We start from the raw sequence: 21908 nt of genomic DNA, 5'->3' as shown, positions 1-21908 counted from the left end.
ATGTTGTCACTTATGAGCAAATGTAAACAAGCTAACACCAACTACCTGATGTGCAATGCCACGAGCGAGATATCTTGACACATTCATTGCCTGTGGAAATACCTATAATGTTTATACTCTCAAATTGAAGTGATATTTTGCGTCTCTCTTTCTAATCCGGATTTATTTGAAGTCCATAATCAGTGAGCACTGAGCAATTCTGGATTGGAGAAGTTGTTCTGTATTACTTATTTTATCACAAACTTATTCTGCTGTAAAACGCTATTCACCATAATAAAGTAAATACGTACAGAAAAATTATGGAAAATGTACCTATTGCACATAGTTTTAAAGATGATTCTCCCATATTCCCAAGTACAAAATCTTCGTTGCATACAGGGCAATTTCCTTTGAATTTATGATCAGATTGTGTAATCCAATTCTTGAATTCATCTTTTTTTGACCAAAGATGATTAAAAACACATTTAGCCATTATGGACATTTAAGGGTGGTAACATTCAATGAATGACTCAACACAGGGTGTAACCTAATTCTTGAATTCATCTTTTGTTAAAGATGGTAAACTGAGGAACACCGCGTAAGAGAGATTCCGCCCTGATGTCACATGCTTAGATGGAGATTGAAGACAACATGGAGTTTAACGCCTATTCTTTCTTGTCTGTAGTTGCCGTATAATCTGTAGCACCTCTAGCATACTACGAAGCAACTACTGCCAATAAAGGATAGGAAATTTACTCTTGTGGCATCTTTGGTCTCCCATGCAAGTGATGCCAGGACTGAGTCTTGTGTAGCTACCCAATGCTCCTCACTACTGACAACAAAGATGATTAGAAACACATTTGCCCATTACAGAATTTTCAAATTTTATTAAAGGGCAGTACACTCAACAAAATATGCATTAAAGAACCAAAAAAGCACTAGTGCACAGGTTACTGTTAAAAAGAACTAAAATGAATGGCAATGCATGATTCAGTACAACATTGATTCTTCTTGTCACACAGATGAATATCGATGAAGGCATGTGCCATCCTTTCTAGTGTAAATCTTGCAGCAGTAGCACTACAAAGGAAACCACAGTGAATGGGCAGAAGGAATGCAATGTCATGCTTTCCAGCAATTCGCCACTGAATCAGGCAAGCCCTCGACAATCTGATTAAGGAAAAAAGACAACCTGTACTTCGTGTAATGTCGGCGCGTTTTGTTGACTTTTGTATCATATGTCCTCTGTTCCCCCATTGCAGTCATTTGCCAAGCTCAACGATCTAACAGTAGTGGATGTTTGGGCTCACTGAATTACAACAACCTTAATTTAATTTCACACATTTTCCTACAGAAAATGTCCGATACTGCATCTGACACTCATACAATGAATGTGCGAAGAACCCTTGTTACAACTGTGAATACAGTATGTCATAGCTGCTGTATGTTATGAGATGTGTACATCTGCAGGTTGGTAGCACTGGCCTTTTCACTGCAACCGTCCGGACATTCCATTTTCCCCACGCAGTATCCATCTGCCTTTTTACCCACAGCCAAACTGTACATGGGTGGTAACCTTTTGCTTTCCTTCCTGTTTGTTGTCTCACACACAAATGATTCTTTTTACAAGTATACTGAGAGATAAAGTAATGAAACTTATGCAAAGATTTTATACAATTTTCAGGGTCTGAAATTTTAAAAATAAGGCCTTTTTAGGGAACCCTATGAAGGATTTTGAAAATTAGGGCCTTTTTAAAGCACAGGGGAACCCTGTTACACATTATTACTTATCCTTTGGGGGGAGGGGGCAGGGGCAAGATATATAAACAAATCTGCAGCATGGCCATGGGCACCTGCATATGGCACCCTCCTATGCTGTGCTATTTATGGGATATCTTGGGGAAACCCACCTAGCCTCCCAAAAAACTATCTTCATGTTCTGGTTGTCAGGGCCAAGACACCCTATGCTCATTCGGCTATAGTATCAACACCACCTCTTCCACTCACTTCACCTGGCCCTCCTCAGCTCCATGTGCCACCTTCCTGGACATAAGACTTTCACCTCTCTGATGGCTCCATCAACATTTTCTTCCATTTCAAGCCCGATATTCATCAACAGCAACTACATTTTTGAAAGGTGTCATCCCTTCCAGGCTGTGGTCTAGTGGTAGGGTCTATGACTATCAATCAAAACATCCTGTGTCCCATGTTAAAACTCAGCCACTTCTTAAATTCCAAATAAAAATCATCCACAATAGTGGCAGAAGATTCCCAGGAAGATGTCACCCATGTTCTGCCAATGGCCTTGTCAAAGAGGGCAGAGCTCCAGGTGAACCTCTTGCCCTTGAGTTAGGAAACTACCCTTAAAAGGCTGATGAATCAGCAATGACCGATGACATGAGGATGCAGAAGGCAATCGAAACCAATGCATGAAACAGCTAATAACCAGCAAAAGGTTAACACTTTACAAATTGGAGAGTGTAACGTCAGAATTTTGAATGTGGTAGGGAAGATAGAAATTTTGGAAAGGGAAATGCAAAGGCTCAGTCTAGATATTGAGGGAATAAGTGAAGTCAAATGGAAAAAAAGGTAAGAATTTCTGATCAGGTGAGTATGAGGTAATACCAAAAGCAGCACAATATGGCATAACAAGAGTATGATTCTTTTTGAGTTGGAAAATACAGCATAGTGTAAGTTACTGTGAATAATTCAGTGCTAGGGTTGTTCTCGGGAGAACTGATAGAAAACTCACACCAATGACGATATTTCAAGTATACATCTTATATTACGAGTGGAAGATGAGAAAATACATAAAGTATATGAGGATATTTAATGGGTAATTCAATATGTAAAAATAAATAATCTAATATCATTGGGGACTGGAATACCGAAGTAGGCAAAGTGATAGAAAAATGAGTTACAAATGAATTGGTAATAGGACAGAGACGAGGAAGACTAACTGAGTTCTGCAATAATTTAGTAATAGTGAATACACTGTTCAAAAATCACAAAAGGAGGTGGTATACTTACAAAAGGCCTGGAGATGGGGAAGATTGCAGCAGGATTACATCACAGACAGAGACTTCAAAATAAGACATTGGATTGTCAAGTACGCACTAGGGCAGATAGATATATGACAATTCAGTAATGAGTAGCCTGAAGCTTAAAAGGCTCATTTAGAAGAACAAATGAGCAAATAAATAAGATACTGAAGTACTGAGGAATAATGAGATGTGTTTTATGTTCTCTGAGGCTATCAATACTGTTATAATGAATACCACAGTAGGCAGTTCAGTTGAAGAGGGTAAACGGAACGTACAGAAACTGGACAAACACAAAATATAGAAATGCAAGTCACTTAGGAATGAAATAAATAGGAACTGGAAGGAAACCAAGATGAAATGGTCACATGAAAAATGTGAAGAAAATGAAAAAGTAATGGTCATTGGAAGGGCTGATTAAGCATACACAAAAGTCAAAACAACCTTCTGTGAAATTTTAAGTAAGGGCAAAAAATGGTTCAAATGGCTCTGAGCACTATGGGACTCAACTGCTGTGATCATAAGTCCCCTAGAACTTAGAACTACTTAAACCTAACTAACCTAAGGACAGCACACAACACCCAGCCATCACGAGGCAGAGAAAATCCCTGACCCCGCCAGGAATCGAACCCGGGAACCCGGGTGTGGGAAGCGAGAACGCTACCGCACGACCACGAGATGCGGGCAAAGTAAGGGCATCAACATTAAGAGGCCAACAGAAACTCTACCGATAAGTTCACAGGAAAGAACAGATAAGTGGGATGAGAACACTGAAGGTCAACACAAAGGGAAGGAACTGACTGACAATGTGATTAGGAAGGAACAGGCGGCGATATGGAAAACACAAGGAACCAGCATTAGAGACAAGAGTTCAATAGAGCTTTGGGAGACTTTTGATCAAATACAGCAGAACAGAGAGATAAAATTTCTTTGGAATTTCTGAATCACTGGGGGAAGTGGCAAGCAAGTGACTATTCAAGTTAGTGTGTATGATTTACGAGACCGCCGATATACTATCAGACTTTTGGAACATCATCATCCACACAATCCCAAAGATACAATCAGCAGATAATTATGAAAGTTATTGCACATTCAGCACATCACCACATGTATCAAATTTGTTGACAACAATAATATATACATGAAAGAAAAATAATACTGACAGTCTACTAGATTACACTCAATTTGGCTTTATGAAATGTAAAGAAAGAGAGAGGCAGTTCTGACACTGTATTTGATTTAGGAAACAAGATATAAAAAAAAAATCATGATAGCTTCATAGAATACTCAAAAAAGCATTCGACAATGTAAAGTGGTAGTTGATCAAAATTCTGAGAATAATAGGAGTAAGCCACATGGAAAGATGGATACAATACAATATGTATAAGAACCAAAAGGGACCTGTTTGGAGTTAAAGTTAAGCAAGTGAACAACAGCTACTTTATCCTTTTTGTGGCTGGATTAGATTTGGCATTGCTGCTGTTTGAAAAGACGCTGATGAGTCAGGAAGGCCTTGTATTCTGAAGAAAAGAGTAGTAGATTTAATGATGTATATTGTTTCTCCTTCAATAAACATTGAAGTGTTTAATATGAATGTTTATTCTACTCTGACAATGGTTATGGGCCCAGGAAGTGTAAATAAAAAGAAAACTTGAATTAGAGTCAGTAAGTCAATCTAAAACTCTTACGTATGGCAAACACAAAACATTTGACGATATTGAGGGAGTATTTTTTGTGAGACACATTTGGAAAGAGTTAATTATGGCAAGCTGTGCTCATTAATTTTGTGTGAAAGAAAATGTGTTCTTTTAACAACAGTAAGACAATTTGTGGAAAATAATATAGATGATGGAGAATAGACACAGCAATGAGAAACTCAGTTGAGTTACACTTCTTGGTCATACCAAATGAAAGTGAGTTAACGGACATTGTTTTGACATGTATATTCAAGGTAAAGCACTAGCAAAATTTGCACTTCCCAGCAGCAGTTAGCAGCAAATGCATATACAAAATTTGGCAAATTCAAAACAGTATGGGAAGAACTTCAAAAATAATTTGCCACAGAGAACAGCAAATTTTGTATTGTACAGCTGAGATGAAAATTATATTTGTGAATCCATAGAAAATAATCAATGACTAACGAAGAAAACTGTAGGAGATCCAGCAAGGGTTGTTTTTTAAGTAAGGGCCGTTTTTATTTTTTTAAAAAAGATACAAATACTTTTATTTTCTGATTCTACACACTTTTGCCTATTTTTCTACATAGTTGCCCTGTTTATTTAAGCATTGTCATACCGTACAACTAAGTTTTTAATTCCCTCTTCAAAGAATTTGGCCGCCTGCTCCGACAGCCAAGAGTTCATGGCCGCTTTCACTTCATCGTCGTCATTGAAGCGCTGCCCACCAAGATGGTGTTTCAGGTACCGGAAAAGATGAAAATCGCTAGGAGCAAGGTCGGGGCTGTATGGTGCATGGTCCAAAACTTCCCAGCCAAAAGAATCAATCAAATCCCGAGTCTTTTGAGAGGTGTGAGGCCTAGCGTTATCATGCAGGAGCAAAACTCCTTTTGTCAGCATGCCGCACCTTTTGTTTTGAATTGCTCTGCGGAGCTTCTTTAGAGTTGCACAGTAGGCAACTCAGTTGATTGTCGTTCCTCGTGGCATAAAGTCCACTAGCAAAACACCGCGCCGGTCCCAGAACACAGTTGCCATAATCTTGCGCTTTGACAGCATCTGTTTGGCTTTGACCTTGAAGGGTGAGGTTGTGTGTCGACATTCCATCGATTGTCACTTGCTTTCAGAATTTGACTCAACATGCCATCCCCTTCTTTCTCGTAACGAATCAAAAAGTCCAATGAAGTGGCAAATCTCTTCCCTTTGTGGTCCTCTGTGAGGAGTCTGGGTACCCACTGAGAACACAGTTTCTTAAAGTTTAGGTTTTCAGACACAATTTTGTACAAAACTGATCTTGAAACTTGTGGAAATTCCAAAGAAAGAGTGGAAATTGTGAATCTTCTGTCCTCACGAATCCTTGTTTCGACTGCAGCCACCAAATCATCAGTGATCACAGAGGTCCGGCCTAAGCGTTCTTCGTCATGGACGTTTTGACGGCCATTTTTAAACTCTCTAACCCATAGACGCACTTTACCTTCACTCATTGCATTCAAGCCATAAACTTCTGTTAACTGACGATGAATTTCTGCAGCTGATAGGCTTCTCGCGGTCAAAAAAGTATCACTGACCGTATCTCACACGCGGCGGGCGATTCAATAATCGTAAACATTATAAAGTAGCACAGCGATGTGTACATGTCAGTTACAGAGCTGCAACTGGCATCAGTGTGAATGGGAAGGATGCCGGCAAGTGGCGCGGTGGCTTGTTGCGGCATCCTCGCGAACTACGGGACTATACGTGCGAACGGCCCTTACTTAAAAAACAACCCTCGTAGTGAACAATGATGATAAAACTGAAGATGGAAATCTAGCTATCACCCATCTATGTTAATTTCCAGATGAATGGAAAGTGGCAGTCTTATTTTTTGGAGTTTGCCACATGATTTGTGAAGGCAAATGTCTGCTTGTGTCTGTATATGTGCGGATGGATATGTGTCTGTGTGTGCGCGCACGAGTGTATACCTGTCCTTTTTTTCCCCCTGAGGTAAGTCTTTCCGCTCCCGGGATTGGAATGACTCCTTGCCCTCTCCCTTAAAACCCACATCCTTTCGTCTTTCCCTCTCCTTCCCTCTTTCCTGAAGAAGCAACCTTGGTTGCGAAAGCTTGAATTTTGTGTGTCTATCAACATGCCAGCACTTTCGTAAGGCAAAGAGTCTGGGCAGAGATGCCAGTCGAGGCGGAAGTGCAGAGGCAAAGATGTTGTTGAATGTCTTTAAATATGTCTGCTTGTGTCTGTATATGTGTGGATGGATATGTGTGTGTGTGCGCGCGAGTGTATACCCGTCCTTTTTTTTCCCCCTAAGGTAAGTCTTTCCGCTCCCGGGACTGGAATGACTCCTTACCCTCTCCCTTAAAACCCACATCCTTTCGTCTTTCCCTCTCCTTCCCTCTTTCCTGATGAGGCAACAGTTTGTTGCGAAAGCTTGAATTTTGCGTTTGTGTGTCTGTCGACCTGCCAGCACTTTCATTTGGTAAGTCACATCATCTTTGTTTTCTTTCCGCTCCCGGGACTGGAATGACTCCTTACCCTCTCCCTTAAAACCCACATCCTTTCGCCTTTCCCTCTCCTTCCCTCTTTCCTGATGAGGCAACAGTTTGTTGCGAAAGCTTGAATTTTGTGTGTATGTTTGTGTTCGTTTGTGTGTCTGTCGACCTGCCAGCACTTTCATTTGGTAAGTCACATCATCTTTGTTTTTATATATATATATATAAAGAGTCAATAAGTTGTTGTTGTGTTAAAAGAAGAATAATTAGTTCCTCTGCTGTAATAGTGTATGTTGTTTACTTTCAATAAATATTAATGTGTGTAATCCAACTGTTTATTCTAATTCAACAGAAACATTAAGAATGGAAGGCCAAGAATAAATCCTCTGAACAAAAAGAAAGAGACAGGGACATAGTTTTTCACACCTATTGTTCAGTCAATACAATGAAGAAGCGATAACAGAAATAAAAGAAACATTAAAAAGTGGGATTAAAATTCAGAGTGAAAGAATATCAATGATAATATTTGCTGATGACAATGCTATCTTCAGTAAATGTGAATAAGAATTACACATCTGTTGAACAGAAGAAACAATCTCATGAGTAGAGAATATGGATTGAGAGTAAACCGAAGAAAAGCTAAAATAATAAGGAACAGCAGTGATGTACCTTCATTCATGTTGTGTGCAATTTCAGAGATTGCATCTCCATACAGTTCACAGGCCCGCTTATAGTGGCCACCTGGGTCGGTCCTCTGGCGCACTCCAGTGACACACCAAAGAAATTGTATCTACATCTACATCTACATCCATACTCCGCAAGCCACCTGATGGTGTGTGGCGGAGGGTACCCTGAGTACCTCTATCGGTTCTCCCTTCTATTCCAGTCTCGTATTGTTCGTGGACAGAAGGATTGTCGGTATGCTTCTGTGTGGGCTCTAATCTCTCTGATTTTAGCTCGATCTCTCTCATTTTATCCTCATGGTCTCTTCGCGAGATATACGTAGGAGGGAGCAATATACTGCTTGACTCTTCAGTGAAGGTATGTTCTCGAAACTTTAACAAAAGCCCGTACCGAGCTACTGAGTCTCTCCTGCAGAGTCTTCCACTGGAGTTCATCTATCATCTCCATAACGCTTTCGCGATTACTAAATGATCCTGTTACGAAGCACGCTGTTCCCCGTTGGATCTTCTCTATCCCTTCTATCAACCCTATCTGGTACGGATCCCACACTGCTGAGCAGTATTCAAGCAGTGGGCGAACAAGCGTACTGTAACCTACTTCCTTTGTTTTCGGATTGCATTTCCTTCAACTTTATACGATCATTCCATTTTATATCGCTCCTAATGCATACTCCCAGATAATTTATGGAATTAACTGCTTCCAGTTGCTGACCTGCTATTTTGTAGCTAAATGATAAGGGATCTATCTTTCTATGTATTCGCAGCACATTACACATTTAAGCTTTCACAAATGAGTGCTCAGCATATTCTGTAAACCATGTTACTTTTGTCCATTCAATGTGTTCGGTGCTACACGCAACCTGTATTTCATTGTACCTTAAATTGGCTCTATAAAGTACTATGTGCCCCAAATCATGTTTGTTCTTGCTATAACAAACTTGGCAACGAATGAGATTATGTTTTCTCCATGTGTTAGTGTCTGTGCTAAGTCACCCGACAAACATCTGAATGGAAGAAATACTCCAACATATCATTGCCCAGCAGCAAGCTTTCATGAAACAACAGCAGGCTCTCACCACCACTCTCAATCAAGTAGCATCTGCATGTTCATGGCAGGTTACTTTTCCATCAGTGCAACCATTGCCCTTTCTGGCATATAATGAATCGGATCATGACTGGGACTCCTATGAGACATGATTACACCAATATTTCCAGGTTTTTCACATGGGTGATGTAAACTTGTGTAGGGCTTCCTTTCATTCCTGGCTTTCAGATCAGACAAATATTCCCCCTCATAGATGCCTTCAATCTACTCTTTCCACCTATCCTCTCTCTCCTCTGCATTTAACAGTAGAATTCCCATTGAGCTCTTAATGTTACCAACCTAGCTTTTAATTTCACAGAAGGTTGTTTTGACTTTCCTATATGCTGAGTCAGTCCTTCTGACAATCATTTCTTTTTTGATTTCTCCACATTTTTCATGCACCTGTTTCATCTTTGCTTCCCTGCACTTCCTATTAATTTCATTCCTCAACAACTTGCATTTCTGTTTTCTTAAATTTCACTGATCATTTCTGTACTTCCTTCTTTCATCGATCAACTGGAGTATTTATTCTGTTACCCACAGTTTCTTTGCAGTTATCTTCTTTGTACCTACGTTTTTATTTCCAACTTCTGTGATTGTCCTTTTTAGAGATGCCCATTCCTCATTAGCTATATTGCCTACTGAGCCGCTCCTTATTGCTGTGTCTACAGCCCTAGATAACTTGAAGCATGTCTCGTCATTCCTTAGCATTTCTGTATCCCACTTCTTTGTGTACTGATTCTTCTTGACTAATCCCTTAAACTTCAGCCTACTCTTCACCAATACCACATTGTGATCTGCATCTATCCTGCTCCTGTGTACGCCTTACAATCCAGTATCTGATTTTGAAATCTCTGTCTGAACATGATGTAATCTAACTGATATCATCCCGTTTCACCCAGCTTTTCCAAGTACACCTCCTCCTCTTGTCATTCTTGAACAGAGTATTCACTATTACTAGCTTAAATTTATTACAGAACACAATTAGTCTTTCTCCTCTCTCATTCTTTGTCTCAAGCCCATATTCTTCTGTAACCTATTTCTTTTCCTCCTTTCCCTACAACTGCATTCCAGTTACCCATGAATATTAGATTTTCATCTCCCTTTATGTACTGCATTATCCTTTCTATACCCTCATATACTTTCTCTACCTCTTCATCTTAAGCCTGCAACTATCGTTGACAGTGCTGTTTTGCTGTCAGTTCAGGTAAGAACAACCCTATCACTGAACTGTTCATAGTAACACACTCTCTGCCCTACCTTCCTATTGATAACAAATCTTACTCCCGTTATAGCATTTTCTGCTGCTGTTGATATTACGCTATACTCATCTGACCAGAAATCCTTGTCTTCTTTCCATTTCACTTCACTGACACCTACTATATCTAGATTGTGCCTTTCCTCTTCCCTTTTGAGATTTTCTAGCTTCCCTGCCACATTCAAACTTCTGACATTTTATGCCCTGACTCATAGAACATTATCCTTTTGTTGGTAATTCAGTCTTTTTCTCATTGTCACTTCCCCCTTGGCAGTCCCCTCCCAGAGCTCTGAATGGGGGACTATTCTGGAATCTTTTGACAATGGGAGATCATCCTTTGACTTTCAATTACATGTCGCATATCCTGTGGGTACACATTATGTGTCTTTAATTCTGTAGTTTCCATTGACTTCTGCATCCTCATGCTGTTTATCACTGCTGATCCTTCCGCCTTTGGTGGCCATTTCCCACCCCAAGGACAAGAGAGTGCCCTGAATGTCTGTAACTCCTCCACCCTCTTTGACAAGGCGGTTGGCAGAATGAGGGTGACTTCTTATGCTGGAAGTCTTTGGCTGCTGATAATAATTATTAATCAAAATTTAAGTGGTGGCAGATTTTGAAACCAGGATCAAGGATGTTCTGATTACTAATCAAAGATTCTATCCCTATACAACGGGTGCAAGAACTTGGTTAGCTACAATAAACAATAGATACCAATCCTAGGTCAATTTTATGCTCCTGTATCTTACAAATCTGTTGTTTGTCCTCTCAACTTCCTTGCTGTGGATCATTCCCATGCCGCAGACTTGTTTCGTTTAGACACATTTAACACTTTCAGCATCTCCATTGCCAATGATGTAAATTTCCATATCAGCAACTGGAGACGCTCTGCTCCAAGTTTTCATCACTATGTTTCCCAGGGCTCGGTTGTGTTACCAGGTTTCAGACCCTCATTACCATGAAAGAGCCCACCCACGCCTTTTTTTTTTGTGTGGTAGGCGTCTGTCACATTGCGCGACTGTCAAGGCCGAATTACTGTTTGACATCGCTCTATGTCATTCAGCCTATTCCTTGTTGCAAATGGGCTACACCACTGGATATTATTAACAATCCAATGGTTGACTTCAGTGTCACAATTAAAGTGCTGTCTGTGATAGGTACATATCCTTTGTCCACTCTGATGAGTTTCTCAAAAATTATCAGGCAACCGAAGACTTCCAAGATTGATGTTTTGGAAGTGTACATCTAGCTCCCCTTGGATGAGGTCACAAGGCACCTTCTTGTTGCCAATAATCCTTTCAGGCTATACCAATATCAATGCTTGCTTTTGCCATTGCTAGTGTACCGGCAATTTTTCAGTGTGGTATTTTTTTTTTTTTTTTTTTTTTTTTCCAAGGTCAGATGACAGCCTCTGTGCCCCGCTGCATCAATTACCTTGATGATACTGTCGTTTCCCGTTCTTCCAAACACCTCTTTTGCAATTTCCAGTCATTTTCTGTTTTGCAGTCTGTGGCTTTAACTGCAATCTTGCCAAATCTCAGTTTTTTCAGCTGTCAATTGGGTACCTAAGTTTTGAGGTTTCTCACTCAGTGGTCAAGCCGTTATGTCACCATGCTGATGCAACTGTGGATGTTTTTTGTAACATTGCATACTACAATAATCTTTTACTGGACACATCCACTGTTGCTAAGCACCTGCACATACTTTTGCACAAAAATGTGCCTTTTTTCTGGTCACCCCATTTGTGGCCAAGCGTTCACTTTGCTTAATCTAAGCATCAATCTGTCCCGTGTCTGCTTACTTTTCAGAGTCTTGTGTTGGCTACAGATGCCTCTCAGCATGGTCTTGGCATGGTTTAGGTGCACAAATATGTGGACGGGTCTGAACAGCCCATGCAATGGTATTCTCAGATTGAAAAGGAGGCTTTAGTGATTGTGTTCCTCTCACAAAATTTCACATCTTCTTGTGTGGTTCAAAGTTACATTTAATCACAGATCATAAGCTGTCTGCTGCTCTTTTTCACCCTTCAGTTTCCATGCCGGACAAGGTAGTGCACGGTTTTTAGCAGTGGGCTCTCTTCCTCTCCCATTATTATCAGATCCATTAGCAGCCGACGGCACAACATGCCCATGCTGGCCGATGCCAATGCCTTATCCATTTTCAATCAAGATGAGTTGCTTTGTTTCACTTATACCCTGAGAACCAGAACGTGGTCAATCATTTTCCCATTGCTAGCACCATGATAGCATCGGCCAATGTCGCAGATCCTGTACTTAGTCAGGTTCTTTCTTTTGTGCACCCCATGTCGCCAGAAAAACCCTCAGGCTGCACCTTGGATCCCTTGTGTAGTTATTTCTTCCTCCAGCACTGCCTTTCTGTGTTTGACTGGGTCCTTTCATCACCTACGGAGGAATCTGTCTATGGGGTACGATTCCCACTTCCTTACGCCATAATGCACTGCAGCTTCTGTATGTCCGTGACTGGGGTACCTTTCACACCAAAGCTTTGACCTGTCGGCATAAACAGGAACATTATGTTGCTTACTGCCACTTGCACTCACTGTGTGGAGTAACACGCGACCCTGTGGGCATTTTTTCTGCCCTGGCTGATGCTGAAGTGCCCATGGGATCACCTACATGTCAATGTTTCTGGGTCATTCCATGATCAGTACTGGCTCATGGTAGTTGATGCATATTTCAAGTTGCCCTTCGTGGCGTGTCGTGTGTCCACATCAATGGCGACCACTATTTTGGCCCTATCTAAGATTTTTGCTATTCAGGGACTTTCATAAACCATTGTTACTGATAACTGTCCCTTGTTTGTTTCTCGAGAATTTTCATTTTTCTGTCAGGCAACTGGCATTCACCTCTCAGCTCTGTCATTTCATCCTCAACCTAATGGCAAGGCTGAAAGCATGGTTAGGACGTTTAAGACTCAGATGCAGAAGTATTTATCTGGAGGCCCCCTAGAGCTGCTTTAGACCATTTTGTGAGTTCACACCATTCCACTCCGATGGGAGACAAGAGCCCAACAGAGCTGTTACAATGATGCTAACTACCAATCCACCTTCACCTGCTGCACCTGTTGATGCATTTGTCAGCCTTGCTGGCTCTGTGACAGTTCTGGCCACGTGCATCTGTCTGGGTTCACGATGAATTGGATTTCTGCCATCATCAAGTGTCACCAGGGCCGCCCCTATGCTTCATTTGCATTCCTCACAAGAGGAAGCCCTGTCATTTCGACCAGCTGCAAACCCACACATTGGGGACTGTTTCAGAGGGCCCACTGGCTCCGGTGTCTACCCAGGTGTCAATGCACCTGCAGCGTCTCCCTCCCGCATTCCTATCTTGTACACTTTCTGCTTCTCTCCAAGCCACCAGCAACCTTCCCTCATATTTCCTTCCCACACACCACCTCTTTTTTCCCCTCAACTAACCAACTTGTAACAGCCCCTCACCTCAATCTACCTGCTAAGACTACAGTGTATTCAGATAGCACAATGGAGCTGTGTGCATGCACACAGGTATCTGAACTCAATCTCAAGAAAGGATTCGTCTGAAAACTAGTGACATTTAATTGTTTTATGTCACCCTGCTGAAGACCTAATGCTTCCACTTTCAGTGATGTTTCCTTCACTCCAAAATAATTACGACATGGGCTTATGATCACTGGGCATTATTTTTGACAGTCAATCTTACACAAATAGAAAGTCAGTGATCAAAACAGAAGGTTCATGTACGTGAAATAAGACAATAAGTTGTATTACATCAATGATGACAGATTTTTGGGAGTTGTCAGCTGTCACCATGTTTTGTTATTTGGAAAAGGTAAGAATACTGAGGGCTCTTGATGCTTGTAACTGGGATGTTCACTTAGTGCACTGAAATAGAAGCAAATGAAGTCAATTCTTGCATCAGAACAATGAACCCACTCATGTGAAGGTGACTGTGATAGCTGAAGGTTTCAAAATTGTTACACACGAAGCATATTCCTCACATTTGGTGCCCAAAAACTGCTGAATGAAAATTAATTTATATCAAATGCACAGACTGTAAATATCTTTTATGAATAATTTTAAAGAAGGAAATTTGCTCAAAAAGGTGCATTACATTGCATGGAGAATAGACTGAGAAATATATAGTTTGCTTACATTTAAAAAATGTTATTTATGTGGTTTGTAGCAAATTTATAAACTGTATCACTTGACTGAACAAAAACTTAACCATAAATAGAGGAGTGAAACATTATAAATTAGTAAAATAAAATCCTAAAAAATCCAAATGAATGATATATGAATACTATGTAATCCCAACTGTTGCTGAAACACCACAATTTCAACCTTCAGCATTAATTCACTGTCAATTCTCAGCTAACAGCTGTTAATGGCAGGTCACTCACCTTTTACTGGTGCATGACCTGTTTTCTTTTTGGAGAAACCTTCTGGCTCACGGACTTTGATGTAGGTACCACCACATTTAGCCTGATGATTTGCCCACCAAAAGTCAGTGGGTCCAGGAGGTCGATTCATTGCTCGTTTTACCATACCAAAATAAGGTGGCCACTTCTGGCATGGGCCATTGCACCGCCACCAGTGTTGCTGATAAAGCTTCACTTCATCATGAAAGTTATGGTATACAGATATTTTGGTGCCTGCTTCTTTGTTGATGCGATACATGTGCTTGTGGAATTCAGGTCCATGCCCATCTCGGTCCCGATCATTGTTTGTCACAAAGAGGTAGGCGTGTATCATTTCATGCTGAAATTGAGATTTAAACTAAACACAACTGCCAAAACATATAACAAATTTAAATTATTAAGATAAAATGAATCTGGAATATTAAACCCAGCATAACAATACACTCCCTCAAAAACACATAACAAAGGTATTTTAAGACAACTCTTCTACAAACATGATGTTTGGACTTAAACATAGTATCTAATTAATGTGCGTATGGAAATGAAATAATTATCCAGACCATGAAAACAGCAGACACCATACAAAGGGATAAATGCTAAGAAAAAGAGAGACTGACAATATGGAGATTTAGTTAGCAAACAATACCACAGAATAATTAGAACCTGTTGGAATGCTTTGACAAACTCTTCAACTACGTGCCACCAATAGAGAAGTAAATCCCCAACAATGACAATGACAGGAAGTCTCATGAAAATCATCTGCTGTAATATACTGATCATCAAAGACTTCACAAAGTAGCATTCAAAGCTGACAAAAACTCTCATAAAGGTGGATATTATTGATGATACCAACTTTTTACATAAAGCGACTGGAATTAAATATTAGCATTTATGGGAAATCTTATTACAGCATTTGACCTAAAATATACTGGCTAGTGATTTATTGAGATCATAACTTTCACTTGTCACTCATCAGATTACACTACAAGAAACAAGTAAAAAATTAGTAATACAAGAAACATATCAAAAATTATTAATACAATTCATTTATATAAAATTATCGCTAATGAGATGGAACAGTATATTGAAATTAACATTTTTGTCCTGAGAATGAAGTCAGATTTATGTAATGATGTTCATCATCAACCTGCTTAAAGTACCAACTCTTCCACCAACTAATAACATTTCAGTATCATGTAGCTATTTTTCAGTAAATCTAATTTCATGTTGAGAATGGGAAACAGAGCAAGTTGGTATATTTCCATTTGCTCTTATTGCATTCCTATATATATAATTTATTAATTTTCATCTAAATTTAGTTAGCTACGTTGTGTGTATGTAGTATATGCCCCATCTGTCCATAATAGTATTAGACTATATTCCATGCAAATTTATTATACAGAAAATAATTTGTTAGGTGCTGATTACAGGAACATATTCAGTTTTCCTAGAAACCACATTAATGAAAAGTAATTACAAATTTCAAGTAGGCTGATCAATAACTATGGCACTATTGACACAAACCATTAAAAATACAAGAACCCAGACTTTGCAGTAACACGTTTTAATTTTACTGAAATTATTTGAAGACATACACAGAAAAACAGGTTAACCCTCAAATGTAAAGATTTGGAGATAAGTGCTGGCTGGCATCTGTTGCTGGGTACAGGAACTATCAAAACTGACACTGGTCTAAACCGTAAATATCACAGAGGATGTAATATAACACAGAGAATTGCTTGTGTTTCACCTTTCATTACTAATGTGAAATTTCCTCTCAAATATGATGGTCCAAGACTTATAAAACCTGTCAAGCTAAAGAATTTACAGCAATTACTAAATTACATTCCACCAGTTCAACATGCACATTATAGGAACCTTAACCCAGAAACATTATCTGAGAACATCAATGATGACACATTGATATCACCAATTATTGTCAATAATGTTTGTGTGTGTGTGTGTGTGAGAGAGAGAGAGAGAGAGAGAGAGAGAGAGAGAGAGTGTGTGAGTGTGTGTGTGTGTGTGTGTGTGTGTGTGAGAGTGTGTGTGTGTGTGTTTTTTCAGAATAAATACATTTAGACTACATTAAGCCTGGTATATAATTTTAACAACGATAGGAAAAATTTTTTTAACTACAGTTAATGGTAATTTGTGATTGTGTATATTTGATAATGTACAAAACAAATCTTTACGTAATGCTGTTCTTCCTTTCAATTATTATTTTTCATGTTACATTGCAATATAAAGGACATGGCAGATCAGAAACATTAACTGGTCCATTCTGTATGGGTTCTGGTTAGGTTAGGTTAGGTTAGGTTACAGAGAGAGAGAGAGAGAGAGAGAGAGAGAGAGAGAGAGAGAGAGAATAAAATAATTTGATATGTATTTTCCAGCATTATTTACAAAACCCCTTTCTCTCCATTTCTAAATACTGTGGGTTAGTCCATTTTATTGTGTACATCTTCAATTTAACTTAAAAAAATAATCAGCACTCAAGTCCAGATACAGCAAAAACTACTGTTTCCTTTTGGTCCATTATACCCATTTAATAGCCAAATTTGACACTATACTTTTATTGCCATACTTTTTCTGGACCAAATGTCACCCATCTTTAATCAAAGAAGTCACTAATTAAGAATTTGCATAATTTATCACAATTTCAAATATGGCAACTGTATTTATTATTGCTAATTTCCAGCACACACCCGCAATTGTTCTGTAACATTTTGCATTTTATTACCCAACTATATATTTTGTTCAACAAGGCTTTGCTGAAATACATAACTTATCCAAATAAGTAAATTATAACCTAGCAGCTCTACAAACAAATATGTAGTTCCCAAAATCCAAATGTATTTGTATGCAAGTTTTTAAATAGCACAACCCAACCAACAATCTGCAGTCTGTGCCTGACCAGTACATAAGCTACATCTCAGTGAAAATCCACTATCAGTCAACATCATCTAGTAACTAGTATTACATTTTCCGAACTATTTTGACTATCTGTGAGTAAATGCCACTTCAGTCACATCTTTTCATTTCTATAAGAGATCAGAAAGTATGTCATGCTCAATAACTGTATAAATTAAAGTCAACTTTGACATTCAGTGGTAAGATTTGTAAGCGAAAGTGTACTCTACATAATTTGCCACTGTCATACTGATTAGTAGGTTGCTGAAAGTGATTGCCTGTGAACAACATTTTATGCGAGTGCTGATACTGCTCATCATATTGTCACGAGTGACAATAAATGTGGAAGAAGTCACGTTAATTATTTATTTATTGTTCCATGGGACCAAATTAAGGAGAAGTCTCCATGGTCATGGAATGAGTCAATACATGAAATTATAACATGATATTAGAAACAGATAAAATGAAATATAAAAAAAACATATTCAGGTGACAAGTCGTAAGTTTAAATAAAGAAAATCAACAATGTAACACTGGAATTTGCTAAATTTTTTAGCTCTTCCAGGAGCTCCTCGACAGAATAGGAGTGAGCCATGAGGAAACTCTTCAGTTTAGACTTAAAAGAGTTTGGGCTACTGATAAGACTTTTGAGTTCTCGTGGTAGCTTATTGAAAATGGATGCAGCAGAATACTGCACTCCTTTCTGCACAAGAGTCAAGGAAGTGCATTCCACATGCAGATTGGATTTCTGCCTAGTATTAACTGAGTGAAAGCTGCTAACTCTTGGGAATAGGCTAATATTGCTAACAACAAACAACATTAAAGAAAATATATACTGCGAGGGCAATGTCAGAATTCCCAGACTATTGAATAGGGGTCGACAAGAGGTTCTCAAACTTACACCACATATAGCACGTTTTTGAACCAAAAATACCCTTTTTGAATCAGAAGAATTACCCGAAAACATAATACCATATGACATAAGCGTATAAAAATATGCGAAGTAGACTACTTTTCGTGTTGAAGTGTCACTTATTTCAGATACTGTTCTAATGGTAAATAAAGCAGCATTTAGTTTCTGAACAAGATCCTGGACGTGGGCTCTGCACAACGGCTTACTATCTATCCGAACGCCTAGGAACTTGAACTGTTCCGTCTCACTTATAATGTGCCCATTCTGTCTGATCAAAATATCGGTTCTTGTTGAATTGTGAGTCAGAAACTGTGAAAACTGAGTCTTACTGTGATTTAGCATCAAATTATTTTCCACAAGCCACGAACTTATTTCATGAACTACATTATTTGATACTGTTTCAATATTACACACAAGATCCTTCACTATCAAGCTGGTGTCATCAGCAAACAGAAATATTTTTGAATCACCTGTAATACTAGAAGGCATATCATTTTTATATAAATAAGAAACAGCAGTGGCCCCAGCACCGACCCTTGGGGAACGCCCCACTTAACAGTGCCCCATTGGGACTGAACATCACTACCACTCTCAATATTGCGGAGAATTACCTTCTGCTTTCTGTTCTTAAAGTAAGAGGCGAACCAATTGTAAGCTACTCCCCTTACTCCATAATGGTCCAACTTCTGCAGTAATATTTTGTGGTCAACACAGTCAAAAGCTTTCGTTAAATCAAAGAAAACACCTAGCGTTCGCAACCTTTTATTTAATCTGTCCAAAACCTCACAGAGAAAAGAGAATATAGCATTTTCAGTTGTTAAACCATTTCTAAAACCAAACTGAACATTTGACAGCAAATTATGTGAATTTAAATGCTCCAGTAACCTTGTATACACAACCTTCTCGATAACTTTAGCAAACACTGATGGCATAGAAATAGGTCTAAAATTGTCAACATTATCAATGTCTCCCTTTTTATAAAGTGGCTTCACTACCGAGTACTTTAATCGGTCAGGAAGCCGACCACTCCTAAAGGAAAAGTTACATACACAGAACAATACTTCAGTATTCTGCTAGATACCCCGTCATATCCATGAGAGTTCTTGGTCTTTAGTGATTTAATTACTAACTCAATCTCCCTATTGTCAGTATCATGGAGGAGCATTTCAGGTAACAGTCTCTGAACACTTTTTTCTAAGAGCGCTATATGATTCCCTGTTGGGACTAGGGTTTCTATTTAGTTCATCTGCTATATTCAGAAAGTGATTATTAAATACTGTTCATATATGCGACTTATCAGTAACAAGGACATTCCCACTATGCACTGATTCTATATCCTCGACCTGTCTCTGCAGACCAGCCACTTCCTTTATGACTGACCATATGGTTTTAATTTTATCCTGAGACTTAGCTATTCTATCTGCATACCACATACTTTTTGCCTTCCTAATAACATTTTTAAGCACCTTACAATACTGTTTGTAATGGGCTGCTGCATTTAGATTTTGACTGTTTCTAACGTTTTGATATAATTGCCACTTTGTTCAACAAGATATTCTTATCCCTCTAGTCAGCCACCCAAGCTGCCTGTTTGTGCTAGTACCGTTTTGAACGTTCTAATGGAAAGCAACTTTCAAAGAGCACGAGAAAAGTCTTGAGAAAAGCATTGTATTTATCGTCTACTGTATCAGCGCTATAAACATCTTGCCACTCTTGTTCCTTAATAAGGTTTACAAAGGTCTCTACAGCAACTGGATTAGCTTTCCTAAACAGTGATGACTATATTTAACACGTGTTGTAGCACAAAAATCTTTTAGAGTTAAAATTTGTGCATCATGACCTGAAAGGCCATTCACCTTTTTGCTAACAGAATGCCCTTCTAGTAATGAGGAATGAACAAAAATGTTGTCTATGGTTGTTCTACTGTTCCCTTGCACTCTCGTTGGAAAGAATACGGTTTGCATAAGATTATATGAATTAAGGAGGTCTACCAGCATCCTCTTTCTTGCACAATCACTTATACAATTGACATTGAAGTCACCACATATAACTAACTTTTTGTATTTCCTATAAAGGGAACCAAGAACCTCCTCTAGCTTTAGCAAAAATGTTGTGAGATGGGAGTCTGGGGATCTATAAATAAAAAGTTAGAAGTTTAGCTCCGTTAAATTTAACCACACCTGCACAACATTCAAACACCTTTTCAGTGCAGTACTTTGAAACATCAATTGACTCAAATGGGATGCTGTTTTTCACATACATGGCTACTCCCCCACACCGCAAAGAGCTCCTCGAAAAGCTGCCAGCCAACCTGTATCCTGGTAAAGGAAGCCTCTGAATTATCTCCTTATTTAAGAAGTGTTCAGATATACCAATAATTTCAGAGTCAACATTTATAAGCAGTTCACTAACTTTACCTCTAATACCTTGTATATTTTGATGAAATATACTAATTCCCTCATTACTCGGATACCTAAGCTTTGTCAAAAGTGGTCCCTTTGTTAGAGGGACTTCCCTTAAGCAGGAATACCTATCAGCTGACTTCAATCTAAAAAAGGTGCAGCTCTAACACCCACTACTGCAGGAATTTTCCCATGAGTGATCCCACCATCCCCACCTATGCTGTCACCTATAAGCTTTGCCAACCTCCCTTTCCCATACCTGTTGAGGTGCAGGCCATGTCTAGTGAAACCCGTCCTGCTGATAGACTCCACCGACACCACTGAAATGTGACCCATGCTTTCTGTCATCAGCGCACCCACAAGTCTCATGTTATTACGCCTGATGGCTGTATTAAGATGAGGCCGATCGTGATGCTGAAACAGTTCCACGAAATGCACATTCGTGTTGCCAGTCTGAGTGGCTATCTTTTCCAGGTCACCATCCATGTCATACTCCCCATCCCTATCAATACTATTACCAGCCCCACCCACAATCACTACCTGATCCTCTTTAGTAAAATCCCTACATAACCCCCCTATGTTAACAGTCACTTGAGCCAATCCTGCATTAGGCTTCACAATGCTGGTGACCTGGTACTCACTCCCCAGCACTTCCGGCAACTGCTGGCCTACACCTCTGCCATGAGAACTACCTAACAGCATAACCTTCTTCTTCCTCTTCGACTTTGCAACTGTTATAGCCACCGTAACTACTGAGGTCTGCTGCATACTTCCTACATCTACAGCTACTAGAGATTCCCCTCCACTAGACTCTGACAGTTGGTCATATCTATTGTAAACACCAATAGTAAAACTATCTGAAAATCTTCTTCTCCTAGCAGATCTCTTGCCAACAGCCAGCTCTCAGTCCCCAACCCCCTTCTCCCTCTTCATCCTATCTAGCTCCTCCTGCGTGTTTTTCAACTGCACCTGAAGGGCACAGATCTTACGCTCCTGCTCCTCTATCAACTTACTCTTGCTACATAACCTGCAATTCCAGGAGAGGATCTCACCAGAATGCCCA

At 39.4% G+C, this 21908-nt stretch overlaps 1 protein-coding gene across 1 annotated transcript in view; it reads right to left on the bottom strand.

Annotated features, from left to right (window-relative positions):
• The window catches only part of LOC126092438 (DNA-dependent metalloprotease SPRTN-like), an 87032-nt gene that overhangs the window by 17587 nt on the left and 47537 nt on the right, over positions 1–21908 (bottom strand). The window contains exon 5 of the mRNA XM_049908038.1: positions 14600–14957. Coding sequence (XP_049763995.1) covers positions 14600–14957 — 358 coding nt within the window. The remainder of the gene's footprint in view (positions 1–14599; positions 14958–21908) is intronic.

The sequence above is a fragment of the Schistocerca cancellata genome, chromosome 7, assembly GCF_023864275.1.
Source record: "Schistocerca cancellata isolate TAMUIC-IGC-003103 chromosome 7, iqSchCanc2.1, whole genome shotgun sequence".
In the NCBI taxonomy this organism is placed as follows: domain Eukaryota; kingdom Metazoa; phylum Arthropoda; class Insecta; order Orthoptera; family Acrididae; genus Schistocerca; species Schistocerca cancellata.
The sequence above is the reverse complement of the archived record's forward strand: the minus strand, read 5'-3'. Positions and strand labels throughout refer to the sequence as shown.